The sequence below is a fragment of the Crocodylus porosus genome, unplaced genomic scaffold (genome assembly GCF_001723895.1).
Source record: "Crocodylus porosus isolate Cpor-Errol unplaced genomic scaffold, CroPor_comp1, whole genome shotgun sequence".
NCBI lineage: Eukaryota > Metazoa > Chordata > Crocodylia > Crocodylidae > Crocodylus > Crocodylus porosus.
The window spans coordinates 51,688,080-51,713,810 of record NW_017728907.1 but is presented as its reverse complement, the minus strand read 5'-3'; the positions used below and the strand labels follow the sequence as shown (position 1 = coordinate 51,713,810).

The 25,731-nt window shown below is 38.9% G+C and overlaps 1 protein-coding gene across 5 annotated transcripts in view; it reads right to left on the bottom strand.

The window, feature by feature from the left end:
• The window catches only part of ELAVL4 (ELAV like RNA binding protein 4), an 80,358-nt gene extending 55,058 nt beyond the window's left edge, over window positions 1-25,300 (bottom strand). Inside the window, exons 1-2 of one of the 5 annotated variants that reach the window (XM_019531397.1) lie at window positions 25,065-25,300; window positions 805-1,045 (exon numbers count right to left, since the gene is read on the bottom strand). In XM_019531397.1, coding sequence (XP_019386942.1) covers window positions 805-1,045; window positions 25,065-25,112 — 289 coding nt within the window. In that variant the 5' untranslated portion in view covers window positions 25,113-25,300. Of the gene's footprint in view, window positions 1-804; window positions 1,046-21,229; window positions 21,383-21,956; window positions 22,175-24,587; window positions 24,721-25,064 lie in introns of those variants that run through there. The other 4 variants (XM_019531395.1, XM_019531396.1, XM_019531399.1 and 1 more) reach the window with 4 other exon arrangements.
• Window positions 25,301-25,731: the final 431 nt, after the last annotated feature.

Below are 25,731 nucleotides of genomic sequence, written 5' to 3'. Positions count from 1 at the left end.
AGCACCAAACAGTCAACGTTTCAATCACTCCCGATTCTGAACGGAAGTAATCAGGCCACACAGCTCTCACAAGCTGCTGGAAAGTGGCTGGTTTATTCTGCAGCCTCTTTTTATGATGTGCTGTGCGCTGCTCCGTTACTAGCTACGGCTGCAACACGTCAGCAGCAAGGACATGCTGAACATGCTCAATTCTCCGGACCTCTCCTACGAGAGCATGTACGTATTTCTCTTCATTTTGATGCAGAATCTCGACTCTTATGGAGGGATTTATTTCTGAATTATGGGGAGAGAGCTCTACCAACGGGGCTTACTCCATAAGAAAAGGGGCTAAAGCAAAGAAACTGTTTCAGAGAATAAACCTACAAACATAAACCTGTAGTCAAAAGCATGGATTATCCTTGTACAATTAAGTGCAAGTAAATTAAAATGGAAGAGCATCAGGAAACCCAATGCTAAGTAAAATGGGTTCTCTAACTATACAGAAGTTATGTGTTTCAGATCAGTCTTGGCTATTTGTTTTTTCTAGTTCTGAATGAGGGCTGGACTAAGAATAAACATCTACAGTGTGTCTACATACAATCGGCACCCTTGAAAACAGAAGGTATACCACCTGCAGGAAATTTACTGGGCTGTTTTCCACATTTCCCATTCTGGACACAAACAGTACCGGTATATACTGTGTTGTTGACACCATGCGCAACTCCATCAATACTTGAAAGACTGAGAACTTGAGCTGTCTAGAAGATTACGTAAAATAGAAACGCGCACCAGCTACGCCAATGTCCAAAATACATAAGTGCATACCTGTAATTTTGTCTCTCACGAGTTTGCAGGATTCGATTTCACCAATGCTCCCAAACAGACTCCTGAACTCCTCCTGTGTCATATTCTGGGGTAAATAGTTGACTATGAGGTTGGTTTTGCTGTCGTCTGTGGCAGCCCCTGTCTGCATGGGGGAAGGGCAGTTTCTACTGTTGCTGGAGGGTCCATTGGTTGTATTGGATGTAGGGCCATTCGACACCTGAGGCTCCATGGTGCTAATTATCTAAATAAAGATAAAAAGCAAAAACACTGCTTGAAGTTTCACAGATACAATTGCTATTTTTAAAGATACTGATAAATGAATGAGTAGGTAGCATTCACGGCCAATTTAGACACTTCAACAAAAAAAAAAACCCAAACCCTGGCTTGATTCCTCCGTTATTGTTGTAAAGTAGGTCATGCTAGTCTTTGGCTCTGAGCATATACTAAGATGCAGGGGGGAAAAAAATTAATGCAGTTAATTTCTGTTTTCATTCTGTAACTATTTTCTCACATGTATATTTAAGCGACAAACTGAATTATAATTCAAGGTAATAATAATAATTAAAATTACGGTTCTATTAAATCAGATGAAGTATAGCAGTCTATATGAAAAGATAAACGGGCTGTATTGCAAAGTGCACTGACAACAAATTAACCAAGGGCATTCAATCCAAAGTGTTGGGGTTAGGATTACCTTGAATAAATAACTCCTTGGTCTTGCAAGATGCATGGTTCCTGGTTCCAATAACAACCTGTATTTGCTAGCTATATTTTTCACCAAATCAGCTGGTACTTCTTTACAGAATAATGCTTCAAATCTGCAGCCTTCATATGTGTGAGTAATTTTAACAGGTGCTGGAAACAAAGGGCTCCTTCTTTAATTAGAGAAGCTACTTCCAAATGGCTTATCGGATATGGGTACAGATTAAATCTCTTTTCATCTCAACATTTCAAACTACAATGTCCAAAAAACAGATCCAGATGATCCTTTTTTATTACAAAATAAAGGTCCATTCTTGCAAATACTTATGCAGGCCAGGCCCTATGAAGATAGAGTAAAGGGCCTGAATCTATTCAGCCTCCACAAGAGAAGACCAAAAGGGGATTTAGTGGCCGTCTCACCGGGGGGGACCTGTGGATAATAGGTGAGGCTCTGTTTCCCCAGGCATGAGCTGGGATAACAAGGAATAATGGCCACAAATGGTTTGAGAGCAGGTTCAGGCTTGGTATCAGGAGGCATTACTTTATAGTTAGGGCTGCCAGGCTCTTTAATGGGCTCCCAAGGGAGGTGGTGCTCTCCCCTACCTCGGGGGGGTCTTCAAGAGGAGGTTGGATAGATATCTGGCTGGGGTATTATGATCCCAGCACTCATTCCTGCCCAGGGCAGGGGGTCGGACTTGATGATATGCTCAGGTCCCTTCTGACCCTAGAAACCATGAAACTATAAACTATGTAAGTAGCCCCACTGTTGCCAATATTATTAACTGCATGAGTCAAGTTACTCATGTGTCTATGGGCGGGATCGGGACCTAACAATGTAAGAACTTTCAAGTTAAAAGATTGCAGTTGCATGTTTTAACAATTGTTTTAACAATTCAGGGTGCAGCAAAGATAGTTTAAAGAGTTTCAGCAGTTCAGGGCCTAGCTTATGCTGGGTTTGCCTCAACTACAATTTAACTGCAATCTCTAGTGCTGAAAAGGAAAGCCGAGATTATCTTTGCTGGACATTATCTCATCTTCAAATTGGGGTAAGCCCATTGTACAAATGGTGGATTGCACTGGCGCAGCTACAGGGGTGGTGGCTGGTGGGAAATGTCCTCAGCCAGGCAAAGCCTCAAGTTTATGAAAGGCTTAAAACAGCTACTCAGTGCTACCAGGGGGAAGAAAAAGCCACTACTAACAGGCCAAAGAAATTTAGACATCACAGAAAAATTCAGGAGAGAATTAAAGTACTGAGACACTATACAGTTTGAACCCTGTGTTGATCTGATCCTATAATTATTATAATTACTTACGACTTAACACACTCTCTTTTTTAAAGCCAGGAAGGTACATATTGTGACAAGTTACATTTAGTAATTTCCTACAAAACTTTGGAGGAGAAGGAAGGGGCGGGGGGGAAAGGAGTATAGGAGCATTCACATCTAGACTGATATCCAGCTGATTCTTTTTACTTGATTTAACTTCAGGAAGGAATAGAAAAGACAAAAAAAAAAAGTGACTGTGAATTGATGTGGTTACAATATTGTGTTTGATATTTCATCTATGCCGTTCATAATTGGAAATACACTCAGTGCTCATTTTAAATTACTGGTCCCAGTGAAAAACAGATGCTTTGATAGTGCAGTGAACAAAGACCTTTCACTATGGTGTTTAACACAATGTCACAACAAACCTATAGAACAAAACTAGTTAAAAACAGAATAAAATAATAAGAATTTAAAAAAAAAAATCAGAGCATCCAGGTGATCATTTCATGCATATAGCAACTTATTAAAAATTCAACAGATTCCAGTCTGAACTTCCCAGGCCAAATCTACTGATCATGTAGCAGCAATCTCCGTCCCCCCACGACGGTTCAGTGGGGTCGTCTAAACCTCCCTGCCTTGTTCAGCATCATCTGGGGTCCCTAATTAAAGGCTTTATCTTTTTTTTTTTTAAAGTACAGCTCCAAGTATGTTTAAAGAAACCATCTCCCTTCCACTTTGTAACCTTCAATCCACAACCTATTCCAACCCTGGGAAGCCTGGCTGGTCGTCTGCTGAAGATGTCATTATCCCCTGCTCTGGTGAGCAGCTGAACTGAGCATAATCCCATCACCTATACTGTATCTACACAACTGCACCAACTTGACTTTGAAAACAAAATCTTGGTCCATGCTTCCTACAGGAACAACCCTTTGAGATGCTGAATGACCTTAACTCTTACCCCCCCACACCCTCCTTTCCATGGGGAGCGGGCATGCTCTGTATTTCACAGGATCAAGCCTTATGCTGGCAACTAACTCAATTAAAAAACAAAATATAAAAATGTCAGTGAAGTAGAGTCACCCTCTTTTGATAAAGCGTGACTATTTTACATATTTCATTTCAGCATATGTTAGTGTTTTTGCAGTTTTGGTCATTACATTTCTGCATCGTGCTTTCTACTAGATGCAATATTTGGCCGGTTTCAAATTTTACTTGAGCCACAGGGTTCAAAATCCAGGATTTTACCCAACTAATAGTTGATAACTAACCAGATTCAACTTAGAGACTGATACAGAAAAATGCAGCTTTCCATGGGTACTGAAATCCCCGCCATAGATATTAATATCACAAAAATACCACCGTCACACAGCAAGCTGAAAGTTCATGGAAGGCACTTCACGCCTGATACTTCACTTCTGGAGTTAATAGAAATATTGCCACTTACTTCAGTGGCAGCAGGAGCAGGTCTTCAGTGCCACATACTAAAAAAATGTTCACATTTGTTTATTAGTAACAGAAGCAATACCCCTGCTAAACAATTAGGCCTTGACCCCCTATTTAAAATATATAAAGGATGATAAAGTTCAAAGTTTGTTGTTTTGCCTGCTTTAAATGTTGCACAAACTCTTTAAAAACTGTATTTCTGTGGGTTTTTTTCTGTTGCTCAGCCTTCCGATTTTTAACCAAGGTAAAGTATAAGCAAAGACAGCAACATCATAGAAAGAATAGGCTGTGTTTGAGCAAATATATATGCCTTTTACTGGTATTTCCTTATTTACTACAGATCTCTCACGTTTGTGACTGGTTTTTCAGAGCCAGGGTCTCTATCCACCTGCTCAGCTTGGTGAAAGTTCCTCGAGATTTCCACTACCATGAAAAGAAAACTAGGCCCATAATTTGCTAACACCAAAGTTACTGTAATGCTGTAAGTTGCTCATAGTAATATCACTACAGGAGAACTGGGGGAGAGAGAGCGAGCTCAAAGATATTACCGGAAGCATTTATCACAAATATCTGAAGTGCACGGATTTTATCATTAAATTATTTAAAGGCCTTTCCTGTGTATGGAAGGGATTTTGGAGGATTTATGTAGAAAAATCATAGCTCTATATCAGAGACTGCAAAACCTGTCCTTACCAGCATGAAAGAATAATGTTTACTTTGGACTTATTCATGTAATTTAACCAATGTAAAGATGTGCTTTGTTCATGACAGTAGCAATAAAAGCCCCAAATGTTTTTCCAGGTGTTGCCACCCCACTTGCCTCTTCTAAACCTTGGAGGTACAACAGGGTCTACTCAACTTAGCTGGAATACTTTTCCTATCATTTAATATAAAAAGAGGCATTGGGTATTACTGCAGGCTGTCTACTACTTAAAAATAAATTCATTAACCATATGGAAAAATGTTCCTCAGTAGCCCACTCATGTCTCGTGGTCCCCACACCACACATTTTTTTAAAAATTTTAATTCACCACAACAGCCTCCTTAAAAAAGGTCTCCTTTAATTTCCTGGACATGGTGTTTGCTTTCAAATGTTTTAATTGTGTAAACTCTTTTAACGGTTATAATTTTACAAAAAGTATCTTTCTTATTATTGAAGATTAGCTCATTTTCCAGAAAAAAAGTCTTGTAGAGAGAACCACGCGTGTATTTTTTTTAAGGTTAGAGATCTAGGTAGATACTGGTGCCCAGCATCTGCTTCTACCCCCAGACCCCCCAAAACCCCAAACCAACTCAAGCAAACAAACAAATGAAAACCAACAAAACCCCCCAAACCACTCAAATATATAGTCACTTAGCCTCAAGGGCATACTTTATACACAGAAGTATATTTCCCTGAAACAATGCATTATACCCATTACATTTAAAACCTTAGTCTTTAATATCTAATTTAATATTCCTAATACTTTTGCAGAATTTCGGTTGGAATAAACCGATTTAGATAAATATTTCTGCTCTTAAAACGTTACACTGCAAGCACTTTACCATAACATCTATATTTACATGACCAGGTATTAAAAGGAATGATTTTTTAAAGGAAATGATGGTCTGGGCTCTCTCTCTAACATTATTTGTTAGGAAAAGATTAAGAAAGTAAAGACCAGCAATCTATTGCGGTGCCTTTTTAAAAAGTCTTATTGGCTATACCTAAGATAAGCAGATCAATCCTCAACTTTTTAATTTCTGAGATGACCCTAGAACTCCTTTTTCTAAATCATTTGGCAACAACCTTAGTCTTTTATTCCCTTTGTATGGAGATCAGTATTAGCAATGCCAATCAGATACAAAACTGTATGTGTACGATAGCTCAGAAAAAATTATTTCACATGCTATATAAAACACGTTGATTTGAGACCGAGAGTAACTGATGACGATTTATGAAAAATTCATTTGATTTATCATCTTTCACAAAAGGTGAGAAAAACAAATGTCAAGTTTACAGCTGCACCTATTAAATAAAGGCATGCCTTGTCTCCACTTCTCAGGATGGCTCATCAGACCCCTGGTTTCTAAAATTATGTCTCATTGTGCTACTTTTTTCACTATGGTAATATACCTGCAAACTACAGGGCATTTCAGTGTGACAGGTTTCACAAAGAAATGCTCAGCTGCTTGGGAAGCCTGCGTGAGCTCTGGCACCGGTCTGCAAAGCACAGCTAATCATGAAGCGCGGTGCAACTCCCCGCTCCAAAACGTCAACGGCAGAAAAATCCCCCACAGCAGCTCCGACATCCTAAATGATGTTTGAGACGTCTCTCTCTTTTGAGTCGTCGTATAAATATTTCCAAACCAATTCAGGGAGCTTAATCTCTTGGCTAAAATATTAGCTGCAGCAATAATGCAAAGAATACCTGCATGTATCATGTAAACACAACTATTGTAAGGCTTAAACAAGCTACTGCTAACTGACATTAATCTTCAGTTGTTATTACAGTAAATATGTTACATCCATCTACAATTACAAAGAACAGTTAATGAATCATTTAGAAAACTACCCACAGACAGATTAAGACAGCCTTATCTTCCTATTGCATGCATAAACAATAGCCATTGGCTCAATGCATGCAAATAAACACGTTTCATATTTCCAACATTTGTTTTCTGCAGTCGCGGTGTGTCTGTGTGTGGGGCTGAGAAGAAGGCTGTGCACATGCATTAAAAACTGCCTGGATGTCACTGTTTTCTTAAGCCCTATTCTTGTCATCTGAAACACGGATAACTCCCTTTATAAATAAATCCCACTGACCTTGCTACATATGGGAAAAGATACAGTAACGATTAGTCGCCAAAAATAAATATTTGTTTTCACAGCGCTAAAAGGCAATATTTGTAAAAGACTCCACAACCGGGCTGTTCTTAAGAAAGCGCAATCTAAAAATAATTTCGAAGAACGATGGAAAGGATACCGTTCATCTGGACAGATTATTTCTAGCGCTCGGAAATCAAAAAAAAAAAAATATTATCTATGCATAATAAATTGTTCACAACACCTAAATGCCAGGAAAAGTGTTCATGGTAAATTATACCTCATGAACAATTCATGAGGTCTAATTTTATATTATTTCTAAGCAGTCATTAATGAACAAACTCAGAACGTTCGTCCATAAAAAGAATTTAGATAAATAATGCAAAACTCTTACTTTACCCCAGAAAGCACTTTAATTAGCACTGCAAGCTGTATGCTTTACATTTGAAAACAAATGGGGCCATAGCAGAGGTCAGTCGTATAAAAGTGATGATGTAGCTGTGATGGCCCAGAAATGTGCAAGAGGCAAGGATTTTGTAGGGTGATTATCTTTTTTGGACCAACTACATAGTTGGAATAAAGTTAGAGAGACTTTAAAATGCAAGGTCTTCTTCCTGGGCATCCACAGCCATTGTTAAAAAAGTAGCTTCTATAGTGAGAAAATAATCATGCCCAACCTAGCAATGATGCAGAAGGCAAGGATTTCTTACAGCTGCTTGTGGGATCAGATGGTTAAATCCAAACCTATGCACATGCTTAATGTTACAGATGTGTGTAGTCCCACTGAAGCCAACTGGAGCTACTGAGACACGTACAGTTAATATATATTATACATTAGCTTTTAGTATTATGTCCGCACGTATGGACACGTTACAGTAGCACTAGAGTGATGCAGCTGGGATGGTCCAGGAATTACATAAGAGGAAAGCTCGTATAACTATCCCAACTATGCAGCTGCTCCAATAAAAGATATCTCCCTGAGAAACCTCTGCCTCTAGAGTGCTCATGCGCACATACATGCCCTCCCCCTCCCCATATGCAGGTCCTGATTTGCACTCATACACTACCAAACTACTGTAAATAGTACCACCGGTTACTGGGACTACTCATAGCAGTAAATTAAGCATGCATTAAAAGTATTTGCAAAATTCAGGTCATGAATTGCAAAAACCCTTGTGCGCGCAGAGGATCTTCATATAAGTTTATACAGCATTTTGCACAAAACGGCCCCAAGCCTTGCTAAGACCTCTGGGCATGACTGTGATAATAAATAGCAATTAAAAGGGATTCACAGCAGAGACTGGCAAAGTGAGAATTAAGGACCGAATTTTACTTTGGCCAAATATGTGGATTTCCCCCCCACAAATTACCTTAAAATGAGCCCAGGAAGCAGTCTTTGTGGATCCCCAGTAACCATTTTCTTCTCCATAACATGACTGTCAAATCATGCTGTCAGTCATGTTTTTTTTATTAAAGCTTAGGCACCGCACTACGAGACTGCTATTATTTACTTAATAAATACATCATGAACATGAAATAAAAGAGGAAAATTCAGCTTTAGAGCAATTCTGCCTCAAGGCAAATCCAATATCCCAGAAATGAATCATTATCTAACCACCCTCTATAATTTGACATATCCCGCCACACACAGTTTTCATATGCTGTGCCCTTCCCGCTCTTCCTATGGAAGATGTATTTAATATTTCAAATATTGATGCAGAAAAAAGGCTTAGCCTAGGAAAGAAAATATCCTGAACTGGCAGTCATTGTTATACAGGTTTCAAGCTTTGGCATTAATACAAAATACTGGTTCCAGAATACGGTCTAACGGGGTTAAAATGATATTCTAATATTTTTAGCGAGTTCACAATTACAGGGTGCCATAACTGTGCTGAACATGAGTGATCCAAGATGACAAAAAGTCAAATTCATGCGTTTCAAAATGGAAAGCCTTTAATACATAATACAATAAAATCACTATTTTTATAAAGCATTTTTCCTTTTTTTTTTAAACTTCCCAATGTCTTTAGGACAAAGATTTGGAATTATACATTTCTGTGAGAGACGATGCATGGAAATGGAGAGATTTCTGTTCACATTTTTACCAACTGTGTGGCATCTAGCAGGACAAAGAAAATAAAATTTGTTAGTACTACTGCTTGTTGCTACAATAATGTCTCCAACTGAGACCCAAGCCCTATGGTGCTAGATGATGTATAAATACATAGTCAGGCCAAGGCCAGGGACTGCTCTGCAACATGCTGAGCAAAATACAGAGACTTTTAAGCGACTTGCCCAAGGTCATACAGGAAATCTGTAGCAGATCTCTTAAATCTCCCGTATCCCAGGTCAACATGCTAATCTAAAAGGCCACTCTTTCTCCCAACTCTTTTGCAACTGTGGCAGGCATGTTAATGCTGTGCAACAAATTCAGTTCTTCATTTTGCTGCCTATAAAAATGGCTTTTTTTTAACCTACACACTCCAGTTCATCTAGTTCTCAGACTTTGCAAATATTCTGCCTGTTTGTACAGTGTTCGGGAGAGGAAGAGATGAAAGGAGGTTGCAAGCCCACGTTGTTATCAGTCAAATTACACAACAGACAAACCTGGAGCAGCAGCTTCTCTCAAAGCATGTAAAAATACGTTGGAATTATTGAGAAGAGACAAAACAGGTACATCACGTACTCTGTGTCGTCTCTCCCTCTTTATACATATATTGGGGGTGGCAACAAAGAGGGAGAAAATGACACTTTCTGTACAACTGCACACTGGGCAATACTTTCAGGTAGCAGAGGCAGCCCAACAAGGATGGAGAGCAGAGATGCAACCGCTGGCCTCCCTTTTCAACCCATGCTACATCTGCAGCAAGTTCTGCACACATGCAGAAACCTGGGCTTATATAACTGCAGCCTTGGTTATTTCTAATCGTAAAGCCATTGTGGGGTGTTTTCCACCCCACCCAACAGAAGCAGAATATAGCTGCAGAGCCCTCATATGTACCATCTGACCCTCATGCTGTTTCTTTTCTTGTCCTTCGAGTGCTTCCATTAAGCAAAATTTTTATACCTGTCCACAGCTTCTTTACTGTGCCATAAAGTAGAGCATACAGGTTCATGCCAGCAAGAATCTCTCCATTTTTTTTGAAGCCCTATATACTACGTGGTTCTATTTTTAATACGCCACAAACATCCAGCAAGAGCAGGAGACCACATCCTGAACATTTCTGAGCTTTTATGCTTCCTGCTGGAAAGAAGAGTTAAAAAGCTACAACACGCTGTGGAGCACGAAAGGTGACCTGCCTAGCTCTAAATCAGGGCTACCCTATTCAAAGCAGCCTGCTTCATTTGTGGATTCACTTCCAGGCCCCAGAAGTTGAGCTGCCTTCTCTATTTACCCTGGTTTCATTAGAATATATATATCTATATATCTATCTATCTATATCTCTTCTACGCCATTCAGGTTGACGTGTGTATACAGAAATAGAGAATCCAGCTTTGATTTTACAGTCTCCAAACTTGAATTGAGCTTTGGAAGAGAGATGCCACACCAAAACACAAACTGTGGCAAATAAGAGCCTCTGAGCACGTGACACAGGTTACAGTTAGCTCAGGTTCAAATCCCTTATAGTTCCTCGAGGTCTCACTGCCACAGACCTTGACAAAGAACAATAATAGGGAACTGTCCTAACTTGGAGCCAGGACATCTGGAACAAGAGGCTACTCTGTACGAGAAACCAACCACCTGGTTTTCCCAGGAGGCCATGGGGGGCACACACATGAAGTTCAGTACATCTTATAAATTAGAACAAAGGCGCACAGGTCAGGTTCCTCCCTCCCGAGGCACGCCTCCTTCCTCTCCAATTACCCTTTCTTTTTGCTAAGTTGGCACTCTGAAGTCAGGTTACTCTGTACCTACAGGTTTCCCAAGCTGTTTCGATCAGTCTGTATCATTCCTCATTTCCCCCTGCTTGTTCTTTCACGATGCAGCTGAAGGACAAGAAAGTGCTAAAAAAGACGCACACAGTCTCCTAACAAGGAAGCCAATTTTTCCTGATTGGGTGCTCTGAATCCCACTATACAGTGGGATTTCTCACCTCTTCCTCAAAAAAATTATGCTATATTAGGTGATGAACCCCACAAAAGGGGAGGAGGTCTCCTATAGACTACCCTTTTCTTCTGAATTGATGCATTAACAGTTACAAGGCTGAATACCCAGAAGTGTATTTAAAATCTATACTTTCAAGCATGATGGTTGGCTCAGTGAAGAGCAAAGCACTACAATAATGGCTGTGCGATGCAAGCCAAGATTGTGCACACCAAAAAATATCAATATGGGACTCTATTAGATACAGATGCACAAAGGTTCTCATAGATTGGAGAACCTGTAACCTGAAAATACAAGTACAGGATAAGGAACCTTTTTTTGGCTTGTTTTTAGAATTTGATTCTGATCTTGCACTTTCCCGCCCAACCTCTATTCATTAGATCAAATTTACTATTTATTTAACAACATTGACAGTTTAAAAAAAAAAAAAAATTCTAATGCTTCTTTTGTTTGTGTCCCGGTATATTCTTCACATGCACGTGTATCTATTTATTTAAAGATAAGTGTAACTGGTCAGATCCTTAGCGGGTGTAAACTGACATACCTTTAATGTGGTCAACTGTTTTTTCTTGATATGCTTTTTCCTCATATTTTAAACTCAAACAGAATTTTAAACAAACCTCCCATATTATAATTTGCAATTGAAAAGTCGGAGATACCTGCTAACAAGAACTAGAGAAGACAAGGCTGAGCAAGGAATGTCTAAGATCTGGAGCAACTGATACACTAGAAACATCAGGTAACATTTTCAAATGTGCTTCAGCGACTTCAGAAGTCAAATCCATTTCCATATGACTTAGGCTCAAAGCATTTTTTAAATTATACCCTACTGTTTTCATTTAAGCAAAGGCATACAAAGACACTGATGGCTTAGCAACATGCATACCGCACCAGTTCTTTCAAACATACCTTGGCGTCTCGTTTCAGTAGGACTTTACTAAGATATACTGGTGATTATAGTTAGATAATTCTACTAAACACACATGAAACTTTTCCTCTGCCCACAGCTTGTGAACAGACATCAGTACCTTCAAGTGTAAGTGGTACAAAACCAACCAAGATCAGACTTGGGATGACAAGGGAAGTGAAGCCTCTTCCACTGGAAATATTAGCATGTCTTGTGTTAGCTGTATACTTTCCTGTCCAATACTAAAGGACACTGCCTGGATTAGTAATAAACTAGGAATATTACTACTTTTCTACCTACATATAACTCACTTACAAGGCCACAATCTTGCACCATGCCAATGTCGTTTCTGAAAACGATGGTGCTTTCATGAAGAAAAAGGCTTCCTGCTTTTTCAACACACAAAGCCTGACCAAAATTTTAATGGACTAGCCCCCAAAATACTGAGATTATCCCAAACTGAAGGGTCACATACTAACAGCAAAAAACATTGAGTATTGGAAGATTCTCATGGAAAAAGAAGTGGATATGACCAACTAGTATACAGAAGTAGCTCTCTAGTCTCATTATATTATGGAAAAAATGTCTATACTGTGTACCAAGTAAGAAGGACTTAAATCCACTGCATGGTAAAAGACGTAAAAAGAAGAATATTTTGCTTATTTAGATATAAGATCACATGCATAAAAGACGACCTAGGCTGGACTCTAAATGTGTTGAGCATCAGATGTATTATGCAATCATCAAGAGACAAAACAGCTCTGTACACCAACCTACTTGCCACAGATCAGGTTAAATGATCATAATAATCTCCTTTGCACTTACAAATCTATACATTTATAGACCATCAAACATACAGAAACATGCCACAGGCCAAATCAGAACACCCTTTCCTTTAAACTTTCAAAGGAAACTCCTCCCTCAATTTTTCCAATAAATGAACCCCAAAGACCTGTTAAAAAAGATGGGTACACCAAGATCAATGCATTATCAGGACATGTACATTTCAAACATGAGTAGGAAACCCATCATGCAAAATACATTCATGCCTGTATCTTCTCTTTTGTGCCATCGGGACTCCCAACAGTACCTCTCCTAACCTCAACTGCCCAAAGAGGCACTCTTTCAAATCGAATAAGGGCCCGCGTCATTCAGAGTCATAGGTCAAATGCAATACATTAAGTTCTACTAAAGCAAGTGATGGCAATGCAGGAAGTGACACTGCGTCACTGTTAAAAATAACCTCCATCTCTGACCGCTGGGGGTAAATTGAAGGAGGCTAGACTCTAAACGGGTACAAAAAAAATGGGCTAGGAGAAGGTCGATCCCTTGTTGGGTAATCTGGCTGGATATTAACATAAAAGGTTGTTGATAATCACGAAGACCCCCTAAGCAAGTAATTCATTACAAATTTACATGCAGCATTGATATGTTGAGGGTATTTAACATCAACATTTTTTTCCAGTAGATGTCTAGATGTATGAATATTTCTTTCCATAGTAGGCTAATGACAAGTACAGACAATAAAAAAAAAAGATTCTAAAAATATTCCCCTCTTTTCCCTGGATTAGCATGTCTACAGTTAAATATAAACCATGCTCTATAAATTATCAAATACAATGTCAAATTCTGAAGTGCACTCAGGAATCTCTCAGCAAGTAAAAGATACTGCAGAAAATGTGAAGTTTGTTCTGGCCCAGTTACACTAAAAAAGAATATGCTACTCTGCTAGATTATGGAGTTAGTTTCCATCCCTAATCATATTAAGAACTACTGCAACTACTACAGTAGATATATATTGAATTTTCCAGGACCCTCTGTATCAAGCAAAGACATGATTCTCGGGAACAGCTGCTCTTACAGGAAGGAAATTAACAGCAATAAGCAACAGCATACCCGGCACACACACGGAAGATTTTCTAGCATTCGCACATTCTGTTAAATGCCATTTGTACACACGTATTATCAGCAACTTTTGTGTAACAAAGACATACAATTATTTCTACCATGCCAGGAGTATGGCTGATGCTTTACAGCAGTGATTCTCAACCAGGGTGCCTTGAGATCCTTTCAAGGGTGCCATAGGGCACCATGAAATGTTAGCAGTGTTAGGTGGGCAAACATGATTCACAAGATAAACCTGGGAGATTTCCAACAGGAAATCAAAGCATTAAAACCGCTTTGCCCTTCTGGGCTCTTTGCAAGAGAACTGCTCTATTATTTTTCTGTAGTTGAAAAAGGAGTGAAAACTAAGAACTGGCATTTTCGTGCCCTGAGTCCAAAAACACTGGGAACCACTCCTTTACACAAATGAGAGAGGTCTTGGGCCAAAGGTTCTTGCAGTCTATGGTGGACACAGTGCAGCAAGGAAATGACCGATCAGCAGCAGAAGGGCAAGGATAAAATCAACAGTAGAAGTAGGATGGTTGTAATAATTTCAATCTTCACACTTACCAACACTTAGTTTAGGTACCCAAAATCTGGAAATATTTCCCAGTATGAAATCATGCATTACTATTTTACTACCAGTTCCTAAGCAGGCTCTTTAATGGTGACCATTGTGATCATTTTCAGATCTGACCCTGAATTGCTGAAGTCCATGGGATTTTTGATTCTGACATTCTTAAGGGACAGAGCAAACCTTCAGCATACAGCTGAGTAGAGCAATTCATTATTATTTTGCCTGTGAGGTTTGCCATGACTGTCTCAAACCAGAGCCACTCTACATATATAGAGCCTTATTATAATGATGCAAAATCAGACTGCCTCCTGATCAAAAATGCCCGTAAACAAGCACGACTAAAAGGTAGTGACTCTTACATAAACTCACTACCTATATTACCAACAAAACACTACAAAATGGAAGAAGAGTTATTTTTATGCAATGGAAAAATCAATGCAAGTGAAACTGTCTTTTGGGAAGGGCTACCACAAAGACAATAATTCTGACAGTGACAAATATCACTTTTGTTCTGGTGTTACAAGAAGTATGTGGACTTCTGGGAACGGTACTGCAACACTGCACAACAGATAATTAATGCTATGGACCACACTCCCAGTGCTCTATATTCTGGCTGGGTACACTATAACATCGTATTAGAAGATGAGTCAGATCTACTTCAAATTTTAAATTGAGGAAATTGTCGTTTTTGCTAATTTTAAGTATTGTAATAAAAACTTTTGGAGAGGGGAAGGAGGGAAGAAGAGACAAACTTCCTTGGTCCATCAACAAGCTCCAGAAGCTTTTAAACAGCACTTTCTACTATAGTTTAACGTTTGAGCTTGACTTACTACTTCTATGTTTTCTAAATGAGAATTTTGAAGTTCAATTCAATTCTGTAATTTTTCAAGTGTAACCTAAAAACACCAAGGAGCTTAGATGGACTGCTTGAAAAAGTAAGTGTAAGTGAGCATCAACTCACCACAGGCCAACATGCACAACCCACGCTCGTTAAAAAACGTAATTCATAATTCGCAAATTTCTAGGGTCACGCAATGGGTCACGCAAGTCCACATTTTGATCAAATGCCTATGAGGGAGCTAAAACCAGAGGATGGTGTTTGACTATCCTTCCCAGCACTTAGCAAATACACCCAAGATGCTATTACATGATTAAGACTGAAACACTTCTACTACTGGAAAGCCACCAACAATGTCACTGTCCACTACCAGCATACACAACCACGGACACGTTTTGTGTGCGACTTTCTTGAAGCTTTACAAATTACGCTACAACTTCAACATTCATTTGCATCTTTTTTCAAAGCACATGCATTACATATCCTAGATTGGATTTTGCTGGTATTATTCATTATGGGTTGTTTTATGCCAGTATAAACCTATTTTAAATAAAAAAGAAACTGGGGGGGGGGAGATTTTTCAGAGTTCAAGGACGTATCATTTGCCCATCACAGCAGAATGTCTGACACAATTGTGTGTGCCTTAGCAACAAGGGAGTACTACAGCATTTTATATACATCATGACTCCAAATATTGTCAAAGCCAGCCTTGCATTTTCCTGTGTAGCTAGTCTCCAGAAAGCACGCACAACCATTTAACTGACCCTATTCCCTCCTCCCCAAACACATTCTCACTGTCTCTTCATGCAATTTAATTAAGGATTCCTTGCTGATTCTCAGCATTTCCTGGCTCTTATAGATTACCTTCTTCATTGGGGAGACTGTCTTCGTGCAAAGACACAGTCAAGGGTAGAACAATAGGTAAGAATGCCTCTCAGCTTCCTCCTTGCTTTATGAGGCCCCAAAGATACGATATGGATAAAAGCTTGGAAATGGCTGGGGCAAACACAGATTGTCGTTACAGAAAAAGAAAAAGGAGCCGAACAGCAGTACCACAGAGCTCATTCTTAATGAATGTATGCAAATAATGTAAATATTATAAGACGACAATATCAAGTGGTTATGAAAATTAAAAGCATGTTATTACAATCCCATTTCAAAGTACCGATGTTCCCAAGCTATTGTGAACTCTTTGCTGAAATACTTAATTAAGTAAACAACAAACAAAAGGGCTCATCGCTGGTGCCCCGAGCTATCATCCAAAACCGGGTATAATTAAAGGTGTGAACAACAAACTAAGTAACAAATCTACAAAGTCAAGGTTTTGAGAAATTAATGGGCATCACGGCACTGCACCAGTTCAAATTTATCACTCATTATCTCCCAGACTAGCACGGTGCGGTTTCACATGTTTGTGCCTCATTCTCTTCCCTTCAAGCCTTTCCTTCCTTTTCTAGATGGCTAATTTTAGACAATTACTGCCTGTGACATACTGAGACTTCTTTTGCCTCCTTTTCTTTTTCTTGCTGTAAAGCTAGTGACCTATAAAAGCCCCCTGCACCTAAAATATTCTGGGATTTTAGAAAGTAAAGATGGATTATTTGAAATAAAAGGGGGGGGGGGATGGAAGGAGAGGGAGGGAAGAAAAGCAAGCAGAAAGTGTTTGAATTCCCAGTTTCCCCACTCCTCTGCTTTGCATCATCCCAATGGTAAATACATTCAGATGCAAAGATTAAGCATTTATATAGAGAAAATGCTAATCGTGCTAGGATTAGATATACTGTACTTGTTGCAGAGAAATCATTTTCTGTTCTATAGATAATGCTCTAGCAAGACAAAAATGCATGCGAATAAAGCCATAAAGTTACTTGGAAGTCTTAGGCTCAAAATAAGTATTGACCTTTGCACTATACGAATGAGACCATGCTATATCTTACATTTAGTGAATGCTCTTTCTGTTCTCATATGAATTCCAGCATTTTCTCTCACATGTACAAATTTGACGGGAAGATATATCTGCACAAACAGACTTATACAAATACACGGTCATCCCTCTTTCCATCCATCTCGCACAGAGAAAGAGTGAGCGAGCAGCGGAGGAGGGTGACTTTCTAACGCAGATTAGCAAATTTTGTGAAATCTGGCCTCTCCCCTACAGAGGTACCATGCTTTTCAACATCATCTTGCTCATAGCAAGACTGTTTGCGCCTCTTCTCCCCCAAAAACCCCAATGACATTGAAAAAAATACTGCATTGCAGCATTTGCTAGTGCATCGGAGTGTATCCAGTCGGCTGTCCCACAGACAAACAAATGTATATTTTAATGTGTCCAGGCATGTAAATTAGTTGTCTGGTAGATGCAGATTGTTGGAACAGACAAGTGGATTTGAAGTTCTGGGTTTCTTCCTGCCTATATCTCATATTCTCTCCTACTGCTCATGTCTTGCCTGTGGAATCTCTTGAAATTTTCTGAAAGTGGAAATTACCAAGGAACACAACAAATCCCCTTGGTAGGAAATGCAAGACAATAATATGCAATTTCAGACAAAAGCTAACACCACTGTCCACCACCAGATAATGGGTAAGTAGTATGGCAATCACATGCAGAAAACAGCCTTCATTTAATGAGTACTCCCAGCAGCATACTAAGTAGGGGAGGGATGAGAAAAGAATCCCTCAGAATCTAGAAAACATTCTTTTCAGAAAAAAGAATTATTAAGACTAAAAATATGTCATATTTATGCAACAACTAGACTTTCTCCAATAAGAACCAAAACCTTTAGCAGGAGCTAATAAAGATGGTCAGACTACTTCCATGCCCATTCAAAAAGGATTGCCAAATAAAACCTCCTGCAGCTCATTTTTAACTGTCCTTTGTCTTACTATAAGTCAGCAACAACTTGGGTTTACTTCATCTGAGAAAGCCCAGAAAGGTAAAACAGAGAGAAAAGGAAAGCAAAGAACGCTACCAACTCAGTCAATAATGGAAGAGCATTTCTGTATCTACCATGGGAACTTGATTAGGAAGGTCTCTGGCAATGTCATTTTAAACTGATGTCTGGGGTTTATAGCCCGTCAACAACTTTACATGCAGAATTCCATCCTTTTTGTCTATATCCTCACCAAGGTAAGAATTTCACATATATTGCCATAGGGAAAAAAAGGTAGTTATATTTTCTCCACGTTTTCCTTATACAGGAAAAGGCTGTACATTTTACAGGTTTATATACACATATCCGTGGCAATCTCAGATGACATTTCACTTATTTAACCGCTATTTGCCTACACTAGGTGAGCTCTAATGTGCAAGGAAAGAATGTCACTACATACATGCAGGCTGTGCTCATTAATATAATCTTAAAACAAAGAAAAGCGGGAGATCAGGGGGAGAAACGTGTTTCATTAAAAAATAAAAAAATAAAAAAATCAGGATTTCCTTATTTTTAAATGCTTGTCAAAATCCTAAGCTGGACAGAAAATGAAAATAGAGCTGTAGTGGCTGCTTGCGACCCTCAAACAATGCAGCTGTGCCTGATCAAAGCCATCCTAATGTATTCTCCCAACCCAAGTTCATAGTTTTAGAATATAACATCACTGATCCGAAGATAGAATGAATATTATTTTTCTCTCTCCCATATTACATCTCTTCGTGTCTATGTCGTGCCTCTGTGTGTGCACACACATGCATGACATTTCAGCTCTTACACGCACACAGACAACAAAAACCTCCAAATTTTTCTTCTCCTACAGAGAAAAAGCGTTGCAGTTTTCAGAGGGCCATTCAATGACTTCCTGAAAGAAAAGACCGCAGCAGAAGCCTGACTTAAAAGAGAGCAAATTAGAAGGGAGATTTCATTTCTCAAGTATTCCCTTTAAACTTAACACCAAGCACTCCCATCGGAATTGAACGTTTGAAGCAAGGTATACACACCCGAAAATGAATCGACCAAAAATTGGAAATTCTTAAGACAGGAAGCGAGGCATGTCCTCTATCCTCAAAACGTTTCTCCTGTGCCTCCTGATGTGTGATGGATGAACGTTTTCTGGGCAAGCACATTTTTTATACCTTTTCCTCTCCCAGCTATGACTTACCAGGCTACTACGCTTCTAAACACTCCTGGCACCCATCCCCTTTTTTACAGATGCACTTCTGCTCTGCCACATTATTGTGCCCCCCCATATCACACCATCCCGGAGCAATTAGCAAAAGATGCATGATCCTTTAAAAAAGTCAAACCAATGTACCCGGCTTGAAATTGAAAGCGGATATTGTTGAGCAGGTAGATAATACAGTGTGGCCTGAGGTGGGGCTCGGGAGGACGAGGGAGGACGGTTTCATTATTTTAATAAATTCTGGTAGACGCAAATGCTGTAGGATATGAACTCCCTTGAACTGATTCTTCTTCCATAGACCCGTTTGATTTTGCAAAAATACCAATATCGCTTAACACAAAATCACTGCTTAGAGTAAATTCCTTGTACCTACTGTTCTCATAGGGACATTTGCTGGAAAATTCTAAGAAATGATTTGCAGAAGCGATCAGCTGTGGGAGTTCACTATTATACCTCTGTCAACTTCATTCAATATAATTTACATTTTTTTTTTTTTTAATACTGCCTCGCAGGATGCCTTGCCATTTTTTTTTGCGCGTACTATTTTACAGCAGGAATACAAAAAAAAAAATTAAAAAAATCAATAAAAAAAACAAATGATAACCCACTTTTGCAGAGAAGAAAGAACAGATGCTTAAAAATAGATTTCCAGAAATCACTGTAAGCCTGAGCCAGAAATGTAATTAACACCTATTTATAAAGAATAATTAAAGTTGTGACTACCACAAAGAACAGCAAAGATAATCGAGGTAGCCCCTGGTTTTTTGCTTTTTTTTTTTTTGGCTTTTTTCTTTTCTTTCTTTTTTTTTTTTTTTTTACACTGTTTGCAGTATTCCCACATGATTGCCACCTGCTCCCCCACTCAGCTTCCCCTATGCTCGTTTCCCCGGCAACCTTTCATTGGCTTTTCCTCCCAGCTATCGCTTTCAGTTCGGCTGCTCAGTCTAATCTTATTTGTTTTACACCCATCAAAACAAGCAGCTAGACAAAGACAATCCTATAAGAATGGAAAAGACCGTAGCTTTGTTTCCCAGTTATAATAAATATCCACAGTGAAAGTCTGTAAAACGTTCAACTGAAAGAAAACTAGCAGGGATGATATGAATTTTGAAGATTTTTTCCCTCCCTCCCCACCCCCCCGCCCCTGAATTGCACTGTTCTGTAAAATTCAAAGTCGGCAATAGTTGGATTTGATCATGCCATTTTGCACAATCTGTAAGGAAAACATAAAGGAGGAATAAGCCGAGTAGTTTCTGATTTCATTGCCAGAAGAATACTCTAAAAATAGAAATACTATTTTCACATAAATGGCTTTGATTTCCATCAGCATTTAAAAAAAAGAAAAAAAAAGAAAAGAAAAGCACACCCTTCTGTTTCACTATAGCACTAGCTTAAAGGAAACAATGCTTGATTTTTATATGCAACGGTTTAATGAAACCCCAATAGAGCACAAATGCGAATGAAAAGGCATCGCCTGCTGCCTGATCCGATGGGCACACAGTACAATGACATTGTGATTGTCAGCAGAGACCATCCTTGCTAGACTGAAATGCAATGTTCAATGGAAACAGTGTGAAGTGCCATCACACTAAGGTATATTAAATGCATGCACACACACACACACACACACAGGCACACGCACACACACGCACGCATCCTCCTAAAAATAAACAAAGATCTGGGATTTTATCCCCGACTCCCGAGCTGCGATGCTACACAAAAGAAATGCACAAGGCACACAAACGGTACGAAATCTGCGACCAGCTCTCAGCGTTCACTTACCATTTTCAAGCCATTCCACTCCATCTGTGATTACAAAGATGGACCCCTACAGCCCCTCACGGTGTCAAAAGCAAAAAGAGCGTTATGTAAAAGCTGACATTCCTTCTTACAGTACGGCTGCCCAACGATGCAACAAAAATCGACATATACTAGGCGCTGCAACACATACAAGCCTCCTCCTCTTTTTATGAGGTCATGACAGGAAACTCTTTGAAATACAATATGCAGCATTTACTGAAGCTCATATAAATCACTCTCTTAAAAATTACCATACCTATTGCGCAGTCCACCAAAACAAAATTACCAGTCTTGAGGCTTTTTTCCAAGGACTCTGCTCTGCATTTGTATTTCCAACATGCCAAGGTGGAAATTAACTGTACCCCCCCACACACACACACCCCACCGAAGCCTCTTTTTTCCTTTAGCATTTATTTCACAGTTAGCCACACACAGCCGTGCATTAGAAATGAGCCTTTTCTTTATTCGGAGAGAAATCACAATTACCTTACAATGACAAAGTACATCCTTTATTAAAGGATATGCAGGCAATAGAGATGAGAGAGACAGACAGACAGACAGAGAGCAGAAAAATGTAGAAACAAGCCAGTTGCAGCAAGCTAAACTCATGTGAAAACAGATAATGAGGCAGATTGGGGGAAAACTATATATCTACATCTCTATATATATAAAACTGGTATAATCATATTTGAAATCTACTAATACCTACCATAACCATTCTTAATGGCAAATATTGGGTCTTGAAAGGCTTCAACTCTTCTAAAGATTTGCTAAGGTTTCAGGGATTTATTTATTTTTTAAAAAGATCCACAAAGCACAGTGCGGACGTTTGTGCGGCAAAAGAATAAAAAAAAAAAAGCGCACTGTGCTGAAGCCCCCCGATTCTAGGATGTAGATAAGAACAACTGAGCACAGCCTTGCTGAAATTGGCTTGCAGCTTCTCCTTTTTACATCCATTTATGGGACCATCTGTCAGCCGAAGCCAGAATCTGATTGGCTGGGGAAACTAAAGGAGGCGTTGCAACATCAGGTGCTATTGAAATTAGCTAGTGCCAGATTGACAATGTTAATGATTTGGTGACCTCTACAACAACAGAGACCAGATTTCTGAACTGCTGCTTGTGTCTAGTAATTAAGGCCCAGTTGAAGAAACAACACACATACATGTATTTTTACCTCTTCCCCAGCCCACAAGTACAGTAGCACTTGCAGGCCACATCTCCGGTTTATAAACCTCCACCGTGGAGGTGTCATACCTCAGCCATGCTTCAACGACTACATCTTCTTACCTCTTGCATGTGTGGCTTTGAGGTCTAGAGTATTTTAACCACCTTATCTTTCTCGACAGTTGCTTTCCGGAGAAATGCATATTTAATGATCTGCCTCTAGGCTTAAAGATATGACAAAAGCACTTTAATGTGCATTTTAACTGCATTTATTCTCAGGTACTATTGATTTTAATAATCGAATATTTTTTTTCCCTTTAGCAGGAGCAGTTTTTAAACGTATACATTTTAAAAAGTAGGTTTGATGTTGCTGTCACTTACCGGCATCGCTAAAATATACCGGGCATTATTAATCAGAGCATTTAAAGCACAAGAAAGGTATTTTATCATTTTCCAGCTACCTCACTTCATTACTCTTTAGATTTATGAAAAAGAGAATTATAAACGTTTAGTGTTTATAACTATACAGGAAACACGTATCCTTTTCTTGTTCTGACAAAGCAACACAACTCCAACGATAAACAAGAACATTTCACTAATACTCAGCTCGGGGGATTTTTTTTTTTTTTGAAAATGTCATTAATTAGGAAATATTTATTTTTCCCTTCTTCCTCATGAAAACCATTTAAGGACTTTTTTTTTTTTTTAATACCTAGTTGTTTAATACCTAGGATCCAACATAACAAGGCATGGTGTGCTGTATTTGCAGCTAATCTCAAATTAAAATTTACCTAGTCTAAAGCTACCAACTTGTATTCTTTGTAACACTGGTAATTTAACCGTTTCATTTTATCACTGAGGTCTCAGGTAAAAGAAAATATTTTAAAAAGCTCTAGTGTAACGTAAGCATTTCTAGTGTGTAACAGAAAAAAAATGGAAAACCTGCGGAGAACACTGGCATGGGCCATGGCATATGCTCACCTAGGTCTTTTCTGGAAAAAGAAAACCTGATTTTCAAATATTATAAACGTTCCCAAATATCTACTCACTGATTTTCGGAAAGGCCTTTTTAAATGCAAATATTAACTCAGGTTTGTTATTCTTGCAAACGACACTACACACGTTGCAAAATTTCTTTAAACAACAGACGCATGCACAGAAAAAATACACAGCTTATACTAGTGAACGTAGGAAATATATTAAGCTTTAAAATGTAGATATAAATAACTCAAACAAGCAGAAAAAACCTATTTAAAAGAAATCAAACCCTTCTACTCGTGGAATAAAACACTGAATTCAATCAAAATCTATTATGAACAATTCAAATGGCTGCAGAGGATTTCTCTCACCACCCAATAGTTTTTAAAATATGTGTTGCTTTGTAAAAGCTAGCAAAGATTAAAATGCTTTGTAGGATGGGCTCCCTAACTCATCCTATGCAACTCAAACACCAACTGAACTACTAGGGTGAATTCACCAGCATCGAAATGCTGCATAGCTACTATATTACCATATAGTCTAGTGGAAAAATAAAACACCCTATTGAATATTAAACTTTAATTTGTAATGCAAATTTTTACTTAAGGTTTCTTCAAGGGTTAGTGAAAATGAACAAGGGTTAAAGCAATCTTTTTTTTTTTCTTTTCAACTTCAATGCACTTTGTTAGCTATAAATTAATGTCATGCATGTCAAAAGATTCAGCCATTTTTTTAAAACAATAATCGCACATTGTAGTCCTGAACAAGTCGCTGTTTTGCCAACTTAAAAATCCACGTACTTTGTATATTGATCACTTTTCTGAAGGGGGGGGAAAAAAAGGACACATGCTAAATCTTTCGGAGGAATCCTAAAACCAAATGCACAAATGTCCTCAGAGGCCTCTCTCTAAAGACAAAGGCAGAATCCTATTGTTGAAAAATTCAACCTTATTATCGGGTTTCCAATAGTACCATTCATCTTTCGGTGCAAGTGGCTGACCACCACATCACAGTTGTGACACATTTGTAAAGCATCAAATTCTCAATCTCGGCTCTCCAGAATCAGCCAGGCAGCCTCTGAGCAAAGCGATATTTTAATGCAAGCCTCCATCCCCACAAAAAGAAACTTGTCTCAAACAGCTAATCCAATATCAAAATGAAATCACAGGATTGTTTGTCCCCCTCTCCCTCCTTACCATAAATGAGCAGTTTCTTGACTCATTAATGACAGTTTCCCTTAAAAGAAGTGATCTCATATCACTCAGCCCCTCTCCACCATGCATACATCCCAAAGGTTGCGGGTATCTTAGCATCAGTAGCCGCTAGCAAGCTCTCTCATACAGAGCCCAGATGGACTATACCAGAAGCCAATTCAGCGTTAATAACTACCTACTCTGTGCAGTTTAGAAGCCTTACGTGGCATCATGTCCTAGGCAACAGCAGCCGATTGAAACCACAAATAAAAAGACAACCCAATTCTCCAAAAGCATCGAAGGGAAAAAAAAAAAAAGAAAAAAAGAAAAAAAAAATTGAAGAATGATTTTTTGCATCATCTCTGACTTTCCTAAGATTAAACGGAATCCTTCCCAAACATATGAAAAAAGGAGAAACCCCCCCGCCAAAAAAAAAAAAACAGATGCTGCCCAGGAAAAAAAAAAGTGACAAAATATTACCTCATTATTTAACAAAGCAGCATTAAGCGTCCTGCTGATTTCAAACATCTTGCCACAGATTTGGGTTTAAGAGCAACAGAAAGAATCCTTTGCAAGCCCTCTGTCTGCAAAGGGTTCTTCAATTTTCCTGCGCACAACAGAATAGTCAATATGTTATTTCCCTAGAGTTCGCACATTAAAACATCTAGGCAGTGAGCTGAATTTCCCCCTTATCGCACACACAGTAGACTCCCGTTATATGTACTGCTCTCTTTGCAAGATTAGCCTGCCCCAAACATGGCTGTTGTTTAAACTATTCTTTAAAGTAACAGTTCACTCCATAGCCACCAGGTGGGCAGTGTGCACGACTCAAGTAACCATCTTAAAAGATTTTTCTTGGAATCGTTTTCGGTTGTGCTCCAGAACAGAAAGAGCCTACGGTTTTGCAAGGAAAAATGAATTTTTGCATTGTTTTCAGTCCCCGCCTCCTCCCCTGAGAAAACCAACAAAACCCAGACAAACCCCACAACTCGCAGTAGAGAATTATTGGGGTTTTTTTAAATCTTAATCATGGATCTAAAAAATTACACATAAGCCTATCAATTAGCAAAAACGAACTCAATCAGTGCAGAGGTTGAAATATAATTAAAGGAACAATATTGGTGCAAATGGTCTACTGGTCCCAAGG